This window comes from Pagrus pagrus (assembly GCF_965226575.1).
Source record: "Pagrus pagrus genome assembly, chromosome: 5".
In the NCBI taxonomy this organism is placed as follows: domain Eukaryota; kingdom Metazoa; phylum Chordata; class Actinopteri; order Spariformes; family Sparidae; genus Pagrus; species Pagrus pagrus.
Genome location: NC_140189.1, coordinates 13,783,455 through 13,799,069, shown reverse-complemented (window position 1 = coordinate 13,799,069; position 15,615 = coordinate 13,783,455). Strand labels below are relative to the sequence as shown.

Below are 15,615 nucleotides of genomic sequence, written 5' to 3'. Positions count from 1 at the left end.
GCCTCACTTGTTGTGCTGCATTGCCTCTCTAGTGGGAGAAATCTGATTGTAAACAGCTCTTCTTTCATGTGGTGTGTTGTCAGAAAATCAAACCCAGAGGACAAATGATAAACCAACAACCACAGGCTCTGCCGCTCTTCACTTTTTGGTTTTAACTTGTTCAGGTTTGGTGGATGATGGAGACGACGGGCTCCCACGGGCTCGCTAGGCAGAGGAAAAATCCAGCTTTAAAATGGTTTCCTGTATCTTCTCTCAATAAATCTAACAGCTTAGTTTTAATATGTGCGAGTCTCTGCTTTCACCAAACAGCAGAGAGAAGACATTATTCAGGCTGTGATTTAGATACTAATCCTAGAGCCGCTCCACAGACGATGAATAATGTACCGACTGCTCGGAGACCAACAAGATTTTGTGCAAGATTTCATTTGGATATGAGAACATTTAACAGTAGGAAGCCCCACCGACTGAAAAACTCGTGTGAATGAAATATCTAAAACCGTATTAAGATTCTACAGCCACCCTACTAGCTGTGAGGGTGTACTTTGACTCAGCGATGCTTTGAGCTAAATGGTAACACCAGCATGCTAATGTCTCAAATAATGCTTTTGTTTGGTTCCTTAAAACAAGTGGAATTCTGCAGGTAAAGGGAAAATGTGATGGTTGGTTAAGCATTTTCTGTTGGTGTCAGTGTCTTGACTGAAACCAGGCTGTACGGAGAACATCTGATTACAGTTGTGAGGCTGCGATGTCTTGTTAAAGGTTGCACACAATTAAGAAATACACAGTTCATGTAATTAAAATAAATGTATTTATTTAAAACATAATTTAGTCTTTAATAAAATAGTAAATGCCTTTCAAATAGAGCACAAGTTCTCATTGTGCTCATATACTGAGGTTCTGATGTAAACAATAATTTAACATACAGTACATACCCACATTATCATTATTCAAACATTCAGATTCACATATTCATCTGTCAGAAAAGCGATGAGCTAAAACCAACCACAGTCTCATGATTCAAAGACAGAAGGGCGTCTAGGTTAAGGCTGGCTGTTAAAAGAGGAAGATGCCTCCCGTCCACGGGAGACATGGTACTACGTTTTCAACCGCTCTCTCCTTGATGGTCGGCCCAAACACTTCAGTGTGTCCGATGTTCCGGGCCGCATCCAGGGATCCGTGGAGACAGTTTCTACAGAGCTCTGATGGTCAGTGCTGTGAAGAGAAAAGCGAGGAGGGGAGTCGTCGTCATCGGACAGGTCCAATGGTCCTGGAGGAGCAGGGAGACAGAGTGAGCAGATTTACATTAAGAGAGTTTAAGACCAAACTTGGAGACCCACGTTTTCTGCTACAGAACTCGCTGTTATTACATGTAAGCAAATATTTCCTGCAGGAACATTTTAATGTCATTTTTCATCCAACTGGAATCAACAGTTTCTATGGTTGTTTGAATATTGGCTTAATTTAATGACCGCTGGGCTTTGGAAACCCATTTCAGCCTCTAAGCCCAATGTTCCCATTTTAATTCAGACATCCATGAAAAATACTTCAGTTCTGAAAAACTGCTTTGCTTTGCATTTGCCAAATAAAAACATGAAACAATTACATAAAATACAGAAACCAGTGGAACTGAACGCGTCAAGTCGTACCAGCTGTGTTGCCACGACGACTGGGAGCCATCAGATGACCTGTCCTGTTCCGGGTCCTCCCGTCACCCATACCTCTGTAGTCTTCATGCTGGCCAAACGACTGGCTGGAAGCTGCTCCATCCTAAACCAAACAGAAGAGGACTTTGTGATTATAAAGCAATTAAAGCTGTAGCGTTTGAGCTCTCAGGCCACATGGTTGTTGTTTGAGCTCGACCACAACACATACATCAGAAACCTGTATGATCAGAGTACCTGGGGACGCTGTGAATGTTTGGCCAACCTCCTCCTCTCCCTGGCTGATAGCAGAGGGGCCTTCTCAAGCTCGGGGGTACGAGGCACTGGAGAGGCATTGCCTAGGGGGTCTCAACACACCACACAGACACAAACCCAAAATTAGCCTCAGGCATCTCAACTTCGGTGCACAAACTTGGAGAGGATACACAGTGCTGTAGTAGCTCCGGCAGGTACGGGTGGTTGTGTGCTGGGTAAACTCGAGACTTCACCAACTCTTTATTATTCCACAATAAAAACTATGATGAAATGTGCATTTTGGTTTTATTGACGAGACAATAATGTTTGTGTTGGTGGCGGAGATTCAAAAACTGCATGAGATTTTCCCCCAATTGTGCGTCCAGTCTGTCCGTCAAAATAAAAACAATACATCCCTGCCAGTGATTGACAGCAAGTTAGTGACGACGTGATGGCTTCAACACAAAAAGGGTTTGTGGAAAAACAAAACAGACCTATGGACACAGTTTAATTATAACTCAGCAGAAAGAAAAACAGTGCACTGCAATTAAGGGAGACTGAGAGACAACCTGTGCCTACAGATTAAGTGGGAAGAATACAATTAATCTGAAGAGACAGTTGAGGTCATACCACCCTGCTATTGAAGCCACATGGAGTCAGCTAACTTTAAGTCCCAAAGTTAAGTAAGCATATCAATTTGCTAACATTAAGTCAGTGTTACAGGGCAGTTGGCTGTGTCTGCTAGCAAGCCAAGTTGGCTTAGCCTGGCTGGAAGCCAGTTTCTCACAAAATAAGTTTTCAGATTGCGGTTGCCAAATAAAATTAATGAATATGCCTGGCTTCAAGACTAGGCTGGTAACGTCAGTTTGCTAGCTTTAAAGCTTGTGAGGGAAACATGCAGGGGTTGACATCAGGGACAGCTAAACCTTTTGGTTTAGTTAAATGCTTAGTTAAAATCATATTGTCCTATTGTTGTAGTTGAATATTAGGGGGAAAACCATGTTGTGTCTTAAGATATACTTCGGTAAATGCACATCACGTGTCGCTATTGTAATGTTCATAGTATGCAAGTTTATTTATAAGGAAAAAACAACTTCAACAACAATCATGCTCAATCCATTTTCACTTAATTGTCCTTAGCAGAAACTGCAGCCCTGAACATGGCATTGCAATCACCATAGTTAAACTGAGACTACACAGCAATTTATTTGGAAGATATTTGTGTAGGATTTCTGAGCTCTAAGGCCAGGTAGGAATACTAATTGACCATTTGTTTCAGTACAAGAGTGATTTTAATGATGGTGTTACAACATACACAACAGCCTGATCAAAGTGTCTGACATGTTTAAAAAAATAAATGTGCTAAAACGTGAAGATGCAGAGGCTTATTAGCCTAATTGCATCAGTTTAAAGAGAGAAAACATTTAGGGTTTTAATGAAAATGACTAAAAATAATGAGCGTTTTCTTTAAGAGTAAGAGTAAATCTAAAACAGCTGCCAAAATCAACATCATTAATGATTCACATCCTGATTCTCATAAGACTAAAATTGTCATCGTTAAAATATCTGCATTATGGCGCTCTTACCAATGAAAGCACTCTCTGACTCCAGCAGAGATCCTCTTGCAGACCCTCCCATTACACTCCTCTGCAACATAAACAACAATTCAAATAGTTATAAGTTCATTGTTACAGTATATACTAACTAGGTGGGATTTTTGTAACTGAAACATTTATTCTCGACTCACCAGATAATCGTTTTGCTGTGGTGGGGACAGGTCAAAATAATCTGCAACACAAGGAGGTAATTATTTTTATTTATTTTTTCCATTATCTCGGGATAATGAAAAAGCCACAGGACCCATTTACAAAATGACACCAGCATATAATCTGCATCTGGATCAGGGGAAAAAACAAACGTGTTAACGCAGGTGTAAATCATGGAAATGGAAATTCTAATAGATCTGTCAACCCAAAATAATGTAAGTGCACAAATTAAATGTTCCATCGCAGATAAATCTGACTGAAACTACTGCAAAAGAATAAATATAACCCCAAAAAGTGCAGTGAGCTCTAACCATCCTGGGCTGTAGACCTCTGGCTGCTGAACTGCTGATACGGATCCCCGTAGTCCCGCCTCCTCCTGCTGGCCACACCCACTTCCTCAAGCTTAGGAACTTCACTGAAGCCCAGCCTGGACTCACCGTCTGATTCACAAACACACGAACCAGTCACAGCATATAATGTTGGTTTGCAGCAGAGTAAAATTAAGACCATCAGACTCGTGTACTAACCTGTGTACTTGAGCTGAAGGGAGTCGTGGATTCGCAGCAGGTTTCTGGGCTCCATGTTTCTGGAGTTGGGCCTTCGGACTGGAGCCTGGAGCCGCAGCCTGGCCATATCAAACACGTCCACCCGGGGACGCTCCCGATGTCTGGACGAATGAAGGAGATGAGAACACACACAAATGAGAGATGTATGATGGGATAAAACAGTGGCTCTTTTAGGTAGCTGTGCCTCCACAACCCTGTCAGATTGACTCAAGTACTCCTTATCATTTATTTCAACTATTTACTCATTACTTTTAGCCGACTACTTCACTCTTTATCCAACACTTTTATGCAGAGTTTCCAGGTTTGTTTGTCTTCTGCCAAGGGTGTGCTACTTTGATAAAGAGTGAAAGAGGAATCATGCATGCATAATTTTATCAGGAGACCACAGAGACCCAGACAGGCGAGCTGCCTGGCTGAGAGTTCATGATCTGATTAAGTTTTCAGGCCTGCCAATCTTGAAGAAAAAGTTTTGGAGTACCACCCAATGCCAAAAATATTTTCATGTGCATGCTGCCAAAAACCAAATATCTTATCGATTCCTTTTCATCAATAAATAAATGCATTTTAAAATCCAGCCATACGTTGGTTAAACTCTTCCTCTCCTTTTGGTTTTCCGCAGGCTGTTTGTGTAGACTAATTGGCTTATTGTTGCTGTGTCTTGCTATTAGACTTGAACACTGCCGCACAATTGGTCAAATTCGTAAGGCGTTACAAACTTTTTGCATATTTTAGAGTGACAGAACAAACCAATGTACTTGGATTTCAAAATGCGTACCTGCTACACAAACGCACACAGGTTGACAGGTCTGAGTTTTTGAGATGATGCATTAAGATTCAAGCATTGCTGTGGCTCGGTGTTGAAGCACCATTTTATTGGTTGCAGAAAACTTTTGAGTTGTGTCAAAATCCGACTGACAGAGGCACAGAATCTCAGGTGAGGTTTGACACAGAAGAGCATTGGTTCAGAGTAAAATTACCGATAGGCAATTACCCATTTATCTTACTGTAACATTTACTGTTTCAACTTTACGTGCACTCTTAACACACGTTCCTCATCAAGTGTTCCTACTGACTCAATATAAGGATCCATTAATATTTTATATTTTGCTGCACGCTATGTGCTTATTGATTAAGGCTTCAGTCAGAGTGATGCATGTACCTGTCACTCAGAGGAGAGTCCAAGTCCTCCCAGTCATCCTGCTGCAGACGACCCTCCAGACGTTTCTGTTCGCTACGGAGATGCCGGCGCAACGCTGACAGCTCACTGAAGACATCTCGCTGGTCACCTGAAAACACAGACACACAGACTACATCTGATAAAGTGTTATCGCTACTAAAATACTTATTCTCACTGCTAAGCTTCAGCTACAAGGTAATCATCCTAATCACAGATGTGAAGCATTGAGTCCAGGAACTGTGGAACAAGTTTGGCTGCCTGGTGAAACATCTAAACATTGAAACACTGTCCATGACTGAACCATGGAGAAGACAGATTAAGCAGCTAATTATCGTGTCAATTTTAACTCTTTTGCTAAAAGACATTTTTGTGTACAGTACCTGCAGCTCGGAGTTGATTCCTGCAAGCAGGGACAGGAGGGGACTGGAGACCAGACAGAGAGCGCTCCTGAAAAGACAGAAATAAAAAGTCATGGAAACAAATAAACACCAAGGAAGGAACACATTACGAACCTTTATTTTTCTGGAGTAGAAGCCGCTGGTAAAATATCATATTTTATCCAATAAGTTTGTCAATTGTGTGTGTGTGACTCACAGACAGGGGGGCAGTAGTAGAATGCTGGCTGTCGACAGTGGGAGGCCTGGGGGTGTACTGGTGGTGCCCATGTTTCTTCTGCAGGGTGGGGATCGGAGGCGAGGACTCCCTGCGGACCTGAGAGCACACAACCACCCACTCACTACATAAATGTTACAGAAAGCGTGGTTAAATTAAATTCAACTTGATGGTTGTCGCCCACTGTGTGTGTGTCTTTTGGTGTGACTAAAGACAACCAAAGAGAAACACTAAGGAGGTTACAGATGTTAACAAGGGGATTTCCTACAAGACAGTCTGCTGGTTTTATTTCAAACAAGTGACTGGGAAACACTGTTGACAAACACAGTAATAAATATATGTATACTTGCAATTGTATTAGTGTGTTATAAAGCACTTATTAATGTTTAAACGCTGCTCATAAACGCCAAGTAGGGAGAATTAAAGTAAAGTGTTGCCAGTTCCTGCAAAATGTGAATTAAAACAATCAGCACAACTTCAGCACATGACTGATGATATTACATATTAATTTTGTCCTTCATGGCTGTAGTTTTTAATTCAAATGCAAACCCTTGTCTGAGATCGGATGACTAGATATCTATTATCTTTAGAAAAATATTAAAGCTTTACTCAAGCGGAGCAGCGCCTCAGGCTGATACTACATCCAAAAGAGTTTTTAAAAAGAATTTCCCCTTCAGATGATCAATAAAGAAAGTTAAGGCAAAAGATATATTACTACTTCCTACTTCTCCCTGACACACTGTTCTGTTGTTGATCAACTACGGCCTGTAGTTTTGCAGCATGTCCAGTCCACTGTTGGCACAAGCTGGTTCATACAGCGTGTTAAAACTACAAAAGAGGCAGTCAGTAAAAGAGAACTCTGAGGCTGGTCAGCTTAAACAATCTGGGATTTCACCCATCTAAACTGTTCTTGTATTTTTCATCTTTCACAAGCAAAAGATCACAAGCTGACAATCTCAGTGCAAAGAAAAGCTGTATAGGTCCACGTTCCTATATATTAACTGAAGTTGTTGTAGCTTTTAATGTCTCTAAATTGCAGTGTGATGGTGTTGCCAAACGGTGTGAAACCTTCAGTTAACTGACCTCCACCACCTGAGCCTGCCTCTCCCTCTCATACTGCCTCCTCAGTACTGCGGCCTCCTTCTCTTCCGCTTCCTTCTTCTTCCTCTCTGCTTCCTTCTTCCTCTGTTCAGCCAGATGAATCAGCTCTTCATTCTTGGCTTTTTGCTGAGAGAGAGAGGAAAGAGAGCCAGGCCAGCATGAGATCAGAGAGGTAAGAGAGAGGAAGATGGAGGCAAAGGATAAAGAATTGAGAGAGTAGATCTTAACTCCTTGTTCAGTATTAGTTTTTAAACTCAAGTGTAAAACCCTGCCCATGACTGTTTTTTAGCTCCTCACCTCCATTTCCTTCCGTTTCTTCCTCTCTTGTTCTTCCTCATACTCCCTTTGGATGCGAGCCCTTTGCTCCGCCAGCCTCTTCTCCTCTTTCTCCTCCTCCAGTCTAGTCCGTTCCCTCTCCTCTGCTTTTTTACGCATTTTCTCCTCGATCTGTAATCAAACCAATGTGAATGTGACAACATGAAACCCATTAACACAGCCTCGAAACCTCAAAATCACTTGGACTACTCTACAAGCAGATGGCTACATTTCTAGAGACCAGCGTGATGACAAGACAGCCAACTAGAAAACACAACCAGCAGAAGTACCACCAGCTGTTTAAAGCAATACCTGCTGTTTGAGGTAAGCCTTGTACTTGTCCTGCTCCTGGAGCTGTTGCTGTGTGGGCTGGTTGGCAAACACATTGCCTCTGGCAAACTGGGGAGTGTGGACATGTGTGAAACCTATAAAGCAAACAGAAAGAAATTCTACTTTGAGTTGGACCACGGCACCTTCTCTTCTTCAAGGCTAGCCGAGAAGATGCAGCACAGACGTTTGCTAATTTTGTGTAGCTGGTGTTATTATCTTTATTTTTGTCATTAAATTACCATCAAAATATTCCAATATTACTAAAGCTTCATCCACACGACATGCTGAAGTACATTTTTTGCTCACTGAAATAATCTAATCTATTTCCTGTCTGTTTTCTTTTTCTATTCCAGAATTGTGTAATTGCAAATCACAGCTAAATGCATTGGGAATAAAGATGTTTAAAGTACCAGAGAGCCTGTCAATACCGTCACGGATACTGCACTCGGCTACAGTACCAGAGACCGTCTCATTGGAGTCAGGGAGCTCTGTCCGACGTGCCGTCATGGCGGCCGTGGTTCTCCTCTGCCACTGCTCCGGGTTGCTGTAGGCCTCCTCGTTCAGCTTGTGCATCTGGTTGAGGTCAGCTGGGCAACAGGAACAATCGGTAAGAATCATAAAAAGTCTTTGTATCGGCACTTTGTATTATGTAAAAAAAGACACTACCTATAAGATTTCCAGTGCTGTCCCTGAGCGGGGCTCCTCCTCCACCTCGACCCCAGGGCTGGTGGCTCTTCATGTCAGCCTCCAGCTGGGCCTCGTAACGCTCCGTCTCCTCCCTCTCCAGCAGCCTCCGCTCCTGTTGCTCGTGGATCTATGTTACAAGTATTTTCCAGGTTACATCAGTAACATCGCAATATACTCAAATATTATTAGGGCTGCAAACAATCATTTCTTTATTATCAGTTAATTTGCAGATTGTCGTCATGACTAATCGAATAATCGTTTAGTCTATAAAATGTCAAAAAAAATATGAAAAATGTGCATGACGATTTCCCTGAGCCCAAAGTGACGTCTTTAAACTGCTTCTTTTGTTCAACCAACAGTGCAAAACCCAAAGATTCTTCATTCATGATCATACATGACAAGAAAAGCAGCAAATAGTCACATTTAAGAAGCTGGAACCAGAAATTGTTAGACATTTTTATTTAAAGAAATGACTGAAACGTTTAATTGCAGATTATCAGAATACTTAGCAATTACATTATTTTTCCAACCGATTAAACAACCTATGATCTCTATCATTCTCTATGGTTTCCATTGGTCAAAACCACATTACTCTGACAAATTATAGAGAAATTGTCCCTTGTAAAGATATAAAATCTCCAAAAACAAATGTCAGGGATATGGTACGACTGTGGTGCCAAAACTACTGTTAATAGGTGAATTTTGAGATTTGTACATTTTAGTTCAACTTATCACATCAAAAGTAGGTTGAGGTGCAACTAGGGAGTCAAGTACCACATTTCCTGAAGATGGAACAGAAACTGGTACCTTAAACTCTATAATAGAGGTCATACAAAAAGTAAGAGGCATGTGTGTTGACATGAGCATGATAATCGCTCAAGTATCCTTATATTGAAACACTGTTACTTTGACCACAGTGAGAGAATACAATTCAAACAGCACCTTGACAAACAACCAAAGAACATCGTTCAAACTTTGTGTGCGGTTGTGTTGATCATGTGCCACAAAATGCAAGCTAAGGGAAGCGGTAGAGGAGTTTTGTGGCGTCAGCATCGCAGAACAACTAGAGGACTAATATGTAGGACTGGGGTGGGATTGAGGTCATACTGGGGTATAAAGTTACACCTGACTAGGGGGAGCTCTCACAAACACTTCTATTGTCGTAACTTACGCTACATGTTTGGGTCTTGACTAAATCACCTTTACCTTGCTGTTAAGCTCGCTGCTCTCTCTCCTGGAAGCTTCCTGCTGACATACCACAGACTGGGATGCAATCAAAGTTTAAAATTAGAGGCAACTGCATTTGTGTACTCTAGCTGATTGGGTATTTTTAGTGATAAAGGTTTCAGCAAAACATGAATTTACAAACCCTTTACAAGTTTGTTCTTTAAATGTATGTGTTGCCTGTATTTTAATTAGCTTTGAACATAGACAACACCTAACACTTACTCAAGAATGGTCCTTATCATTGTTCGTTTATTCAAATTGATGCACTACATGGTAATTTCAGCCATATACTTGTTGGGTATGTTATTCAAATACACTCAGACATAAAAATCATCAGTCGAGTTACTTGTATTGTAGAGAAAATAATTTCAATAGATGGTGATGATGGCAGTAAGAATGCTCATCTGTTGAGTCAATCTTGGATAATACAGTCCTGTTAAATGCAGATTGAGACATTTGTTTAACCTACCTGTTGTTTCAAAGCCTCCCTGTAGCTCATCGTCTTGTCCCTGGTTGATCTGGATCTCTCTGGAGGAAAAACTCTGACTTGCAGGTCAGCAGCCTCATTGCTAGGCCTGTCAGAAGAGTTGCAGAATCACACTGTTCAGTTCTGACCATCATTTTTGTCCCGTTGTCCTGTGCGTACATCTCTCTCACTAAAATGCCACCCAATTTTAAATCCAAGACACAAGCAACTACATTATGGTCATTAGTCAATTCTCATATTGATGTTTTAGTCTCTCCTATTGCTGTTAGGTTAGAATTTACAGAAGGTTAAACAACTTTTTTATTGAACTTAGTTCATAATTCTAACCCTGCCTTTCAAGCCAAGTTATAAAAATGAAAGATATTTACTGTATTGGAGGCTCAGGGAAGCTGCTTCCACTGTGATGGCTGTGAGGGCTGTGGTTACCGAACTGGCTGGGCACAGCTCCCCCTGGTGGTACGCTCCAGTAGGACATGGGAGGGCCAGCACCAGGAACAGACAAGTGACCATCTGGACAGAGAAAAAAAAAAAAAACACGTTAGAGTTATGATGAAAATGCTAAATGTAGTATATCTGCTGCTAATCAACAGAGGAGGCCAGTGCTCACAGTAGGCCATGTTTGGGTCGAGCAGGTTTCTGGTGCCATAGTAGTGATGAGGCTCTCCATACGGGCTCCTGTAGGCTTCACTGAGAACTGGAGGAGGATGGGGAGGGAACACGGGGATTCTGTTGACACAAAGCAGCATGAACCTTTAATGAAACGCTATGGTTGGCATTTTTCTTCACTTTTCCCAATCACTCTTACTGTTCCATATTCACAGCCATGTCACAGTTGTAGCACAGCTGAAGCCTGAGGTTTAAGTTTAAGGGATACCTGGCTGTGTCCATGGCTCTGGGGAACCCGGGGGCAGCAGGCTGGCTGTTGGGAGACAGGCCACCTCCTTCTCCCAGTGCGGAGCAGTACTCCAGCACAGGGGACTGGAAGGCTACGTGGGGCTGCTCAGGAGGAGGCATCTCTCTGTCTCTAACAGCCATCTTCTCATGATTAGCGAGACCTCTGGATGATGTTGCACTCTCTACTGTTGCTAAAGGCTCCAAAACCCGATAATCTTTTCTCCTGTGCAGTCCAATCGGTCTGATTCGGTCCGGCTGGTTGGTGGATAAGAGACAGAAATGAAAGATGAACAAATATACTCTACAAATGTGGCTGAAAGTAAGTGAATTTGATCATATCTATCGACCCGCTGTGACCTTAGAAGACAAGATAATCAACAATTTTCTTGAGGCTTGGTTTTCAGTTGCCAGCTGACCTGTTTCTCAGGATCATTTGCCCCCGTTGCAGCAACTTTAAGCTCCAAATCTTTCTCCCTGCAACAAAAACACACAAATACAGTTGTTTTACAGAGTTACACACACAAGGCATGACACTAAAATTCACAGGGATGTTCAAAGAGCGAGCAAGTAGAGGTTCAGGGATACATCGTACATAAGGAACATAAGGGGCACTGATAACATACCTCTTCTTGTTTCTGTGCTGTTCAGCAATTTGGTCCTGCAGCTCCTGTCTGTAGTGCTCCTTCCTCCTCTGTAAGGCATCTTCTGTAACAGCTGCTCCTGAAAAGATGGGACACAAAGAGACCATCATTTCTTTGTAGTAGTTTTTAAGTTTAGTCTGTTCATTAAATGGTGGCCCTTTGATTGTTCAGTTGCAAATAATAAAATGTTCTTTAACCTATTATAAGACCAGTGGCAAACTCAGCATCCTCAGTTTTGGTCAGTGCTCGTGGTCTCCAGCCTTCTCTGGCAACACCTGTTAGATTCTCCCTCTTATCTCTGGAAAAAACAGATTTCAGAAGTCGGCAATTTTAAAACATGCTTTTAACATATGCACGAACAAACAATGGACAATTTCCATCAGGTACCTGAGAGACTTATTGGATTGTCTCTTCTCGTAACCGGCCTCAACCCCTGTATGTCTGTGTCTTCTGCCTTCCATCAGCTCCAGCTCCTCCTTGAAGTATTGCTCCTCATCTGACTCTTGGTCCACTGGCCTCCCCAGCTTTTCACGAAGCCTGGGAAGTACTGATGACTGCCCCTCGTCCTCTTCAGGGCAGAGGGTCTTAACATCGGCCAGGCGCAAAGCCCTGCGCAACCCCCTACTGTCCTCCGTTAGTGTGGTTGCATCTCTCCGTGAGGTGGCTTGCTGTTTGGGAAGAACACCTGTGTGGTCTTCAAGCAGGTGTTGCTAAAGGAAACGTGATCGTAAGAGGCAATATTTGTTTTAAACATGTGCAAAGCTATCATCATGTCTACATGAACCATTTAAAGCATAAATTCCAAGTTGGTTTCAATCAAAACTACAAGTAATTTGTTTAACCACAGTTATGTCAGATGATCTCAGGTACCCTTTCATGTCCACATCTGTGATGTTCCAAATGTGTTCATAGAGCTGATCTGAAATTAAATATTTTTAACTATTTAAGGAGGTCAAAAAAGGTGTTTGACTTTGTACTGCTACCACTTGGAATGGCAGAAGCTTTCAACTATTTACCCCTTACTTTTAGCTGCCAGTTTCAACTATTTATGTTACTTTTAGCTAACTGGTTTAACTACTTGTCTGTTACTTTTGGCTAACAGTTTCAACTAGAGAAGGCAAAAACTTGTGGTTGTGAATGCTCGATATTGAGAAGCTGACGCCAAATGTAATCAATCCTGTGAAAACTTTGAATAATGTCAACAATATATGAAAAATTTTGAATATTTTAAGGATTTTGAAGAGCTGACGTCAAATGGCCATTGCAGAAGTAACCCCTGAATCAATTGCTCCCAACCAGGGGTACTTGGTACAAGTAAACAACAGCTGCTCTCTGTACACTAACTGTATTTTTAGCATGTTTGGGAAACAAAATATTTTTATCTTTGTATCTTTGATTAAAAATGTATCCAATGAATGAGAAAGTAAGAGCTGGGTTTCTGTATCAGTTATTCTTTTCAAGTTTGTCTGCTCTTTTGGCAGCTGTGCAGTAATGGGTGGCTCATAAAAGCAGTCAACTGACATCATCAATGTGATTTAAAAAAAAGACGTTTACCTTCACAGACCTCCTGTTATCGAGGTGAATTAACGGTCCAGGCTCTCCAAAGCGTTTTTTCTGTAACATTAAATGTGGCCGTCAGTATTCCAACATTTCCAGACTGTACACATTGCTGCGGATACCTAAGCACTATATGGATCATGGGATACTGAGCGCAGCAAAGGATACATAAACTGTGGCCTAAAATAGGACAAAAGGCTGCTGCATTTCCTGGCCTCGTTTGGAGGGGTCTTTGAAATAGGACAAGCACTGTTAGCTAAATACAGCATATTTTTAATCTAGAAATGCCTACTTCAGTGAATCTAGCCCTAGATCACAGCTTTTGTCTGCATTTCAGTAATCGGACCGACCCCTGACCGACCAATTGAACTGAAATCTACCTTGTATTTAAAACAAGCATAAAATATTTACAGCACAAAGTCTGAACTGATCTTCGAGCTCGTCTGCTATAGCCGCTACAACAAGTCTGCGACAGTCACCTGAGCCATGTAGCGCCTGTAGTCCATCCGGAGCTCATGCTGCAGCCTCTGTTTCTTCCTCTCGTACTCTACACCAAGAGGTAGACCCACGCTGCAACTCTCCTCTGACAAAAACACATCCATCGATTCTTAATAAGAGTCGCAAAGGTGAAGAGTTTCATGCCAAAACAAGACAACGGCCACTTTAAAAGAAACAACATCTACCTTGACAAACGATGCTCACAAGGCATGGGTTACCGATAATGATAGACTTGGAAGTATTTGCTATTTATAGGAGAATCATCTAAATGAATAAAAAAACTCAAAGGAGGGGAGTGTGGTCAGGTGCTGTACCTTTCTCCTGTGCTATAGATTTGGGAGGGATGTTCTCCTTAACGGTGGACCCATAATCTCTGTGGGGCTTTGCCTGTCAGTCAAAAAAGAGGAACATCATTCATTAAGATAGACAATCGGATCAGTAAAAAAGGCTTATTCCAGTAAACGTTTTCTAACTTTACATTGACAAACAAACACTAAAAAGGAGCGAAAACACTCAATTCTTTTTTCTGTTACAATTGATGGATGCATTGTAGGGGGGTTAAAGAAAAGGTCAAACGTGTCACAGTTTAACAAAATAAATGTGTATAAAATAAGAAGGCCTAGTTATTTATCCAACAACCCAATAGCCACCTTTCCAGCTCACCTTCATTTCCATGTACGGAGGGTCTTGTTCTAAACTGGCTTTATCTTCAGCCACTCTTGCCTTCCGCTCCCTGATGAACCTCTCCAGCTCGTCATCCATCTCCAAACTGCGAGCACAAGTGAGACATGATGAAAGACTCTTGACACTTTATTTAAATAAGATCTCATATTTAATTATTAGATTTATTTTAAAATTTGGTTTTGGAGGACCAAATGTATACAAGTGTTCACATCCAAAGACAACAGCTGGTGATTTCACTAATTAGTACCAGTCTAATGAGTGCTGATCAATTCAATCGCTATTGCTGTCTGGAATGACAACACACATCCGTTTTGTACTGTTGTGAAGCACTTAGAAGTTCAATTTAGCTAATGGTGCACTCTCTGTGGAGCTGATGGATCCCCTTAAAAGTTGTGTTTACAGCAGTGGGCTAGTTAGTAGTTACATGCAGCTGAATTGCTGAAAAACCCCTGATCTATCAATGTCAATATCATATTTCAGAACCATGTTAGCTTCGTATCAATGGACTCTGCCTTTGATATTATCACTTTGCCTCAACACATATTGATTAACAGGAGAGTCGGTAACGTTACTGTCTCTTTAATTTTCCGTTGTCAGAGGCAACCACAATGAGCACGATAGCGTCACATTCCATACAGATAGCATTAACCCGCTTAACCGTATTAGCTTAGCGGCTATCATAACAATCCAAATACTATTCAAAGGACTAATGTTATAAGTTGAACGCGTTGTGTTGGATATTGACTTTTGGTTGAACGTAGCTCATTAGCTGACGTTAGCTAGCCTGTTAGCTTTAACTAAAGGAAAGGCAAACCCAAAGTACATCAATAAGAACGACAGAAAAACTAAGAAAGCTAACGTTAACCTTAGCTCATGACCAGCCTTAACTAGCTCCTCGCCTAGCTAGCATTGGCTTTTCTAACACAGCTATCAGTATTATTGCCGTTAGCGTGAAAACGTACCATTGAGCGATGTTTGAATATGACGTTACCGGATAAGGCAATGTTTGCTAGCTTGCAAATGTTGGCGGTCCCTTATGGGTCCAGCATCACCAGCAAGTCTATCATTATGTCGCACCGCTTCCGGTTTCAGTTGTCAAAATAAAACCCCGTTTGAGAAAACCAGGTGCAACAAGTGTTTCCTTGGGCGTACTGTTGTGGTATTGTCATATCAGCTGA

The 15,615-nt window shown here is 41.7% G+C and overlaps 1 protein-coding gene across 4 annotated transcripts; it reads right to left on the bottom strand.

Moving 5' to 3' along the window:
• Window positions 1-789: 789 nt before the first annotated feature.
• Window positions 790-15,488, bottom strand: LOC311257546 (centrosome and spindle pole-associated protein 1-like). 4 transcript variants are annotated; one of them, XM_084353222.1, is made up of 29 exons: window positions 15,400-15,488; window positions 14,417-14,522; window positions 14,068-14,140; window positions 13,735-13,838; window positions 13,253-13,312; window positions 12,086-12,408; window positions 11,896-11,996; window positions 11,681-11,777; window positions 11,474-11,531; window positions 11,038-11,312; window positions 10,771-10,889; window positions 10,532-10,673; window positions 10,146-10,251; window positions 9,656-9,712; window positions 8,429-8,576; window positions 8,173-8,349; window positions 7,745-7,857; window positions 7,415-7,564; window positions 7,100-7,243; window positions 5,999-6,115; window positions 5,785-5,851; window positions 5,387-5,513; window positions 4,189-4,328; window positions 3,973-4,101; window positions 3,643-3,683; window positions 3,482-3,542; window positions 1,899-2,008; window positions 1,647-1,767; window positions 790-1,267 (listed from the first exon to the last, which is right to left on the bottom strand). In XM_084353222.1, exons 2-29 carry the CDS (start codon window positions 14,513-14,515, stop codon window positions 1,095-1,097), a joined length of 3,432 nt encoding a protein of 1,143 aa, XP_084209348.1. In that variant the 5' UTR covers window positions 14,516-14,522; window positions 15,400-15,488; the 3' UTR covers window positions 790-1,094. The 4 variants fall into 4 exon arrangements, with proteins under 4 accessions (XP_084209348.1, XP_084209350.1, XP_084209349.1 ...); XM_084353224.1 differs by having other exon boundaries at window positions 8,191-8,349; XM_084353223.1 differs by having other exon boundaries at window positions 9,656-9,694.
• Window positions 15,489-15,615: the final 127 nt, after the last annotated feature.

Bases quoted from the DNA above. Each gene is read 5' to 3' on its own strand.
- LOC311257546 (XM_084353222.1), bottom strand. From the start codon at position 14,515: ATGGATGACGAGCTGGAGAGGTTCATCAGGGAGCGGAAGGCAAGAGTG. The intron at 6,116-7,099 runs GTCAGTTAACTG...GTGTGCTCTCAG, and splicing joins GGCAGGCTCAGGTGGTGGAG to GTCCGCAGGGAGTCCTCGCC. The intron at 2,009-3,481 runs GTAAGAGCGCCA...TGGTGTGTTGAG, and splicing joins GTCAGAGAGTGCTTTCATTG to ACCCCCTAGGCAATGCCTCT.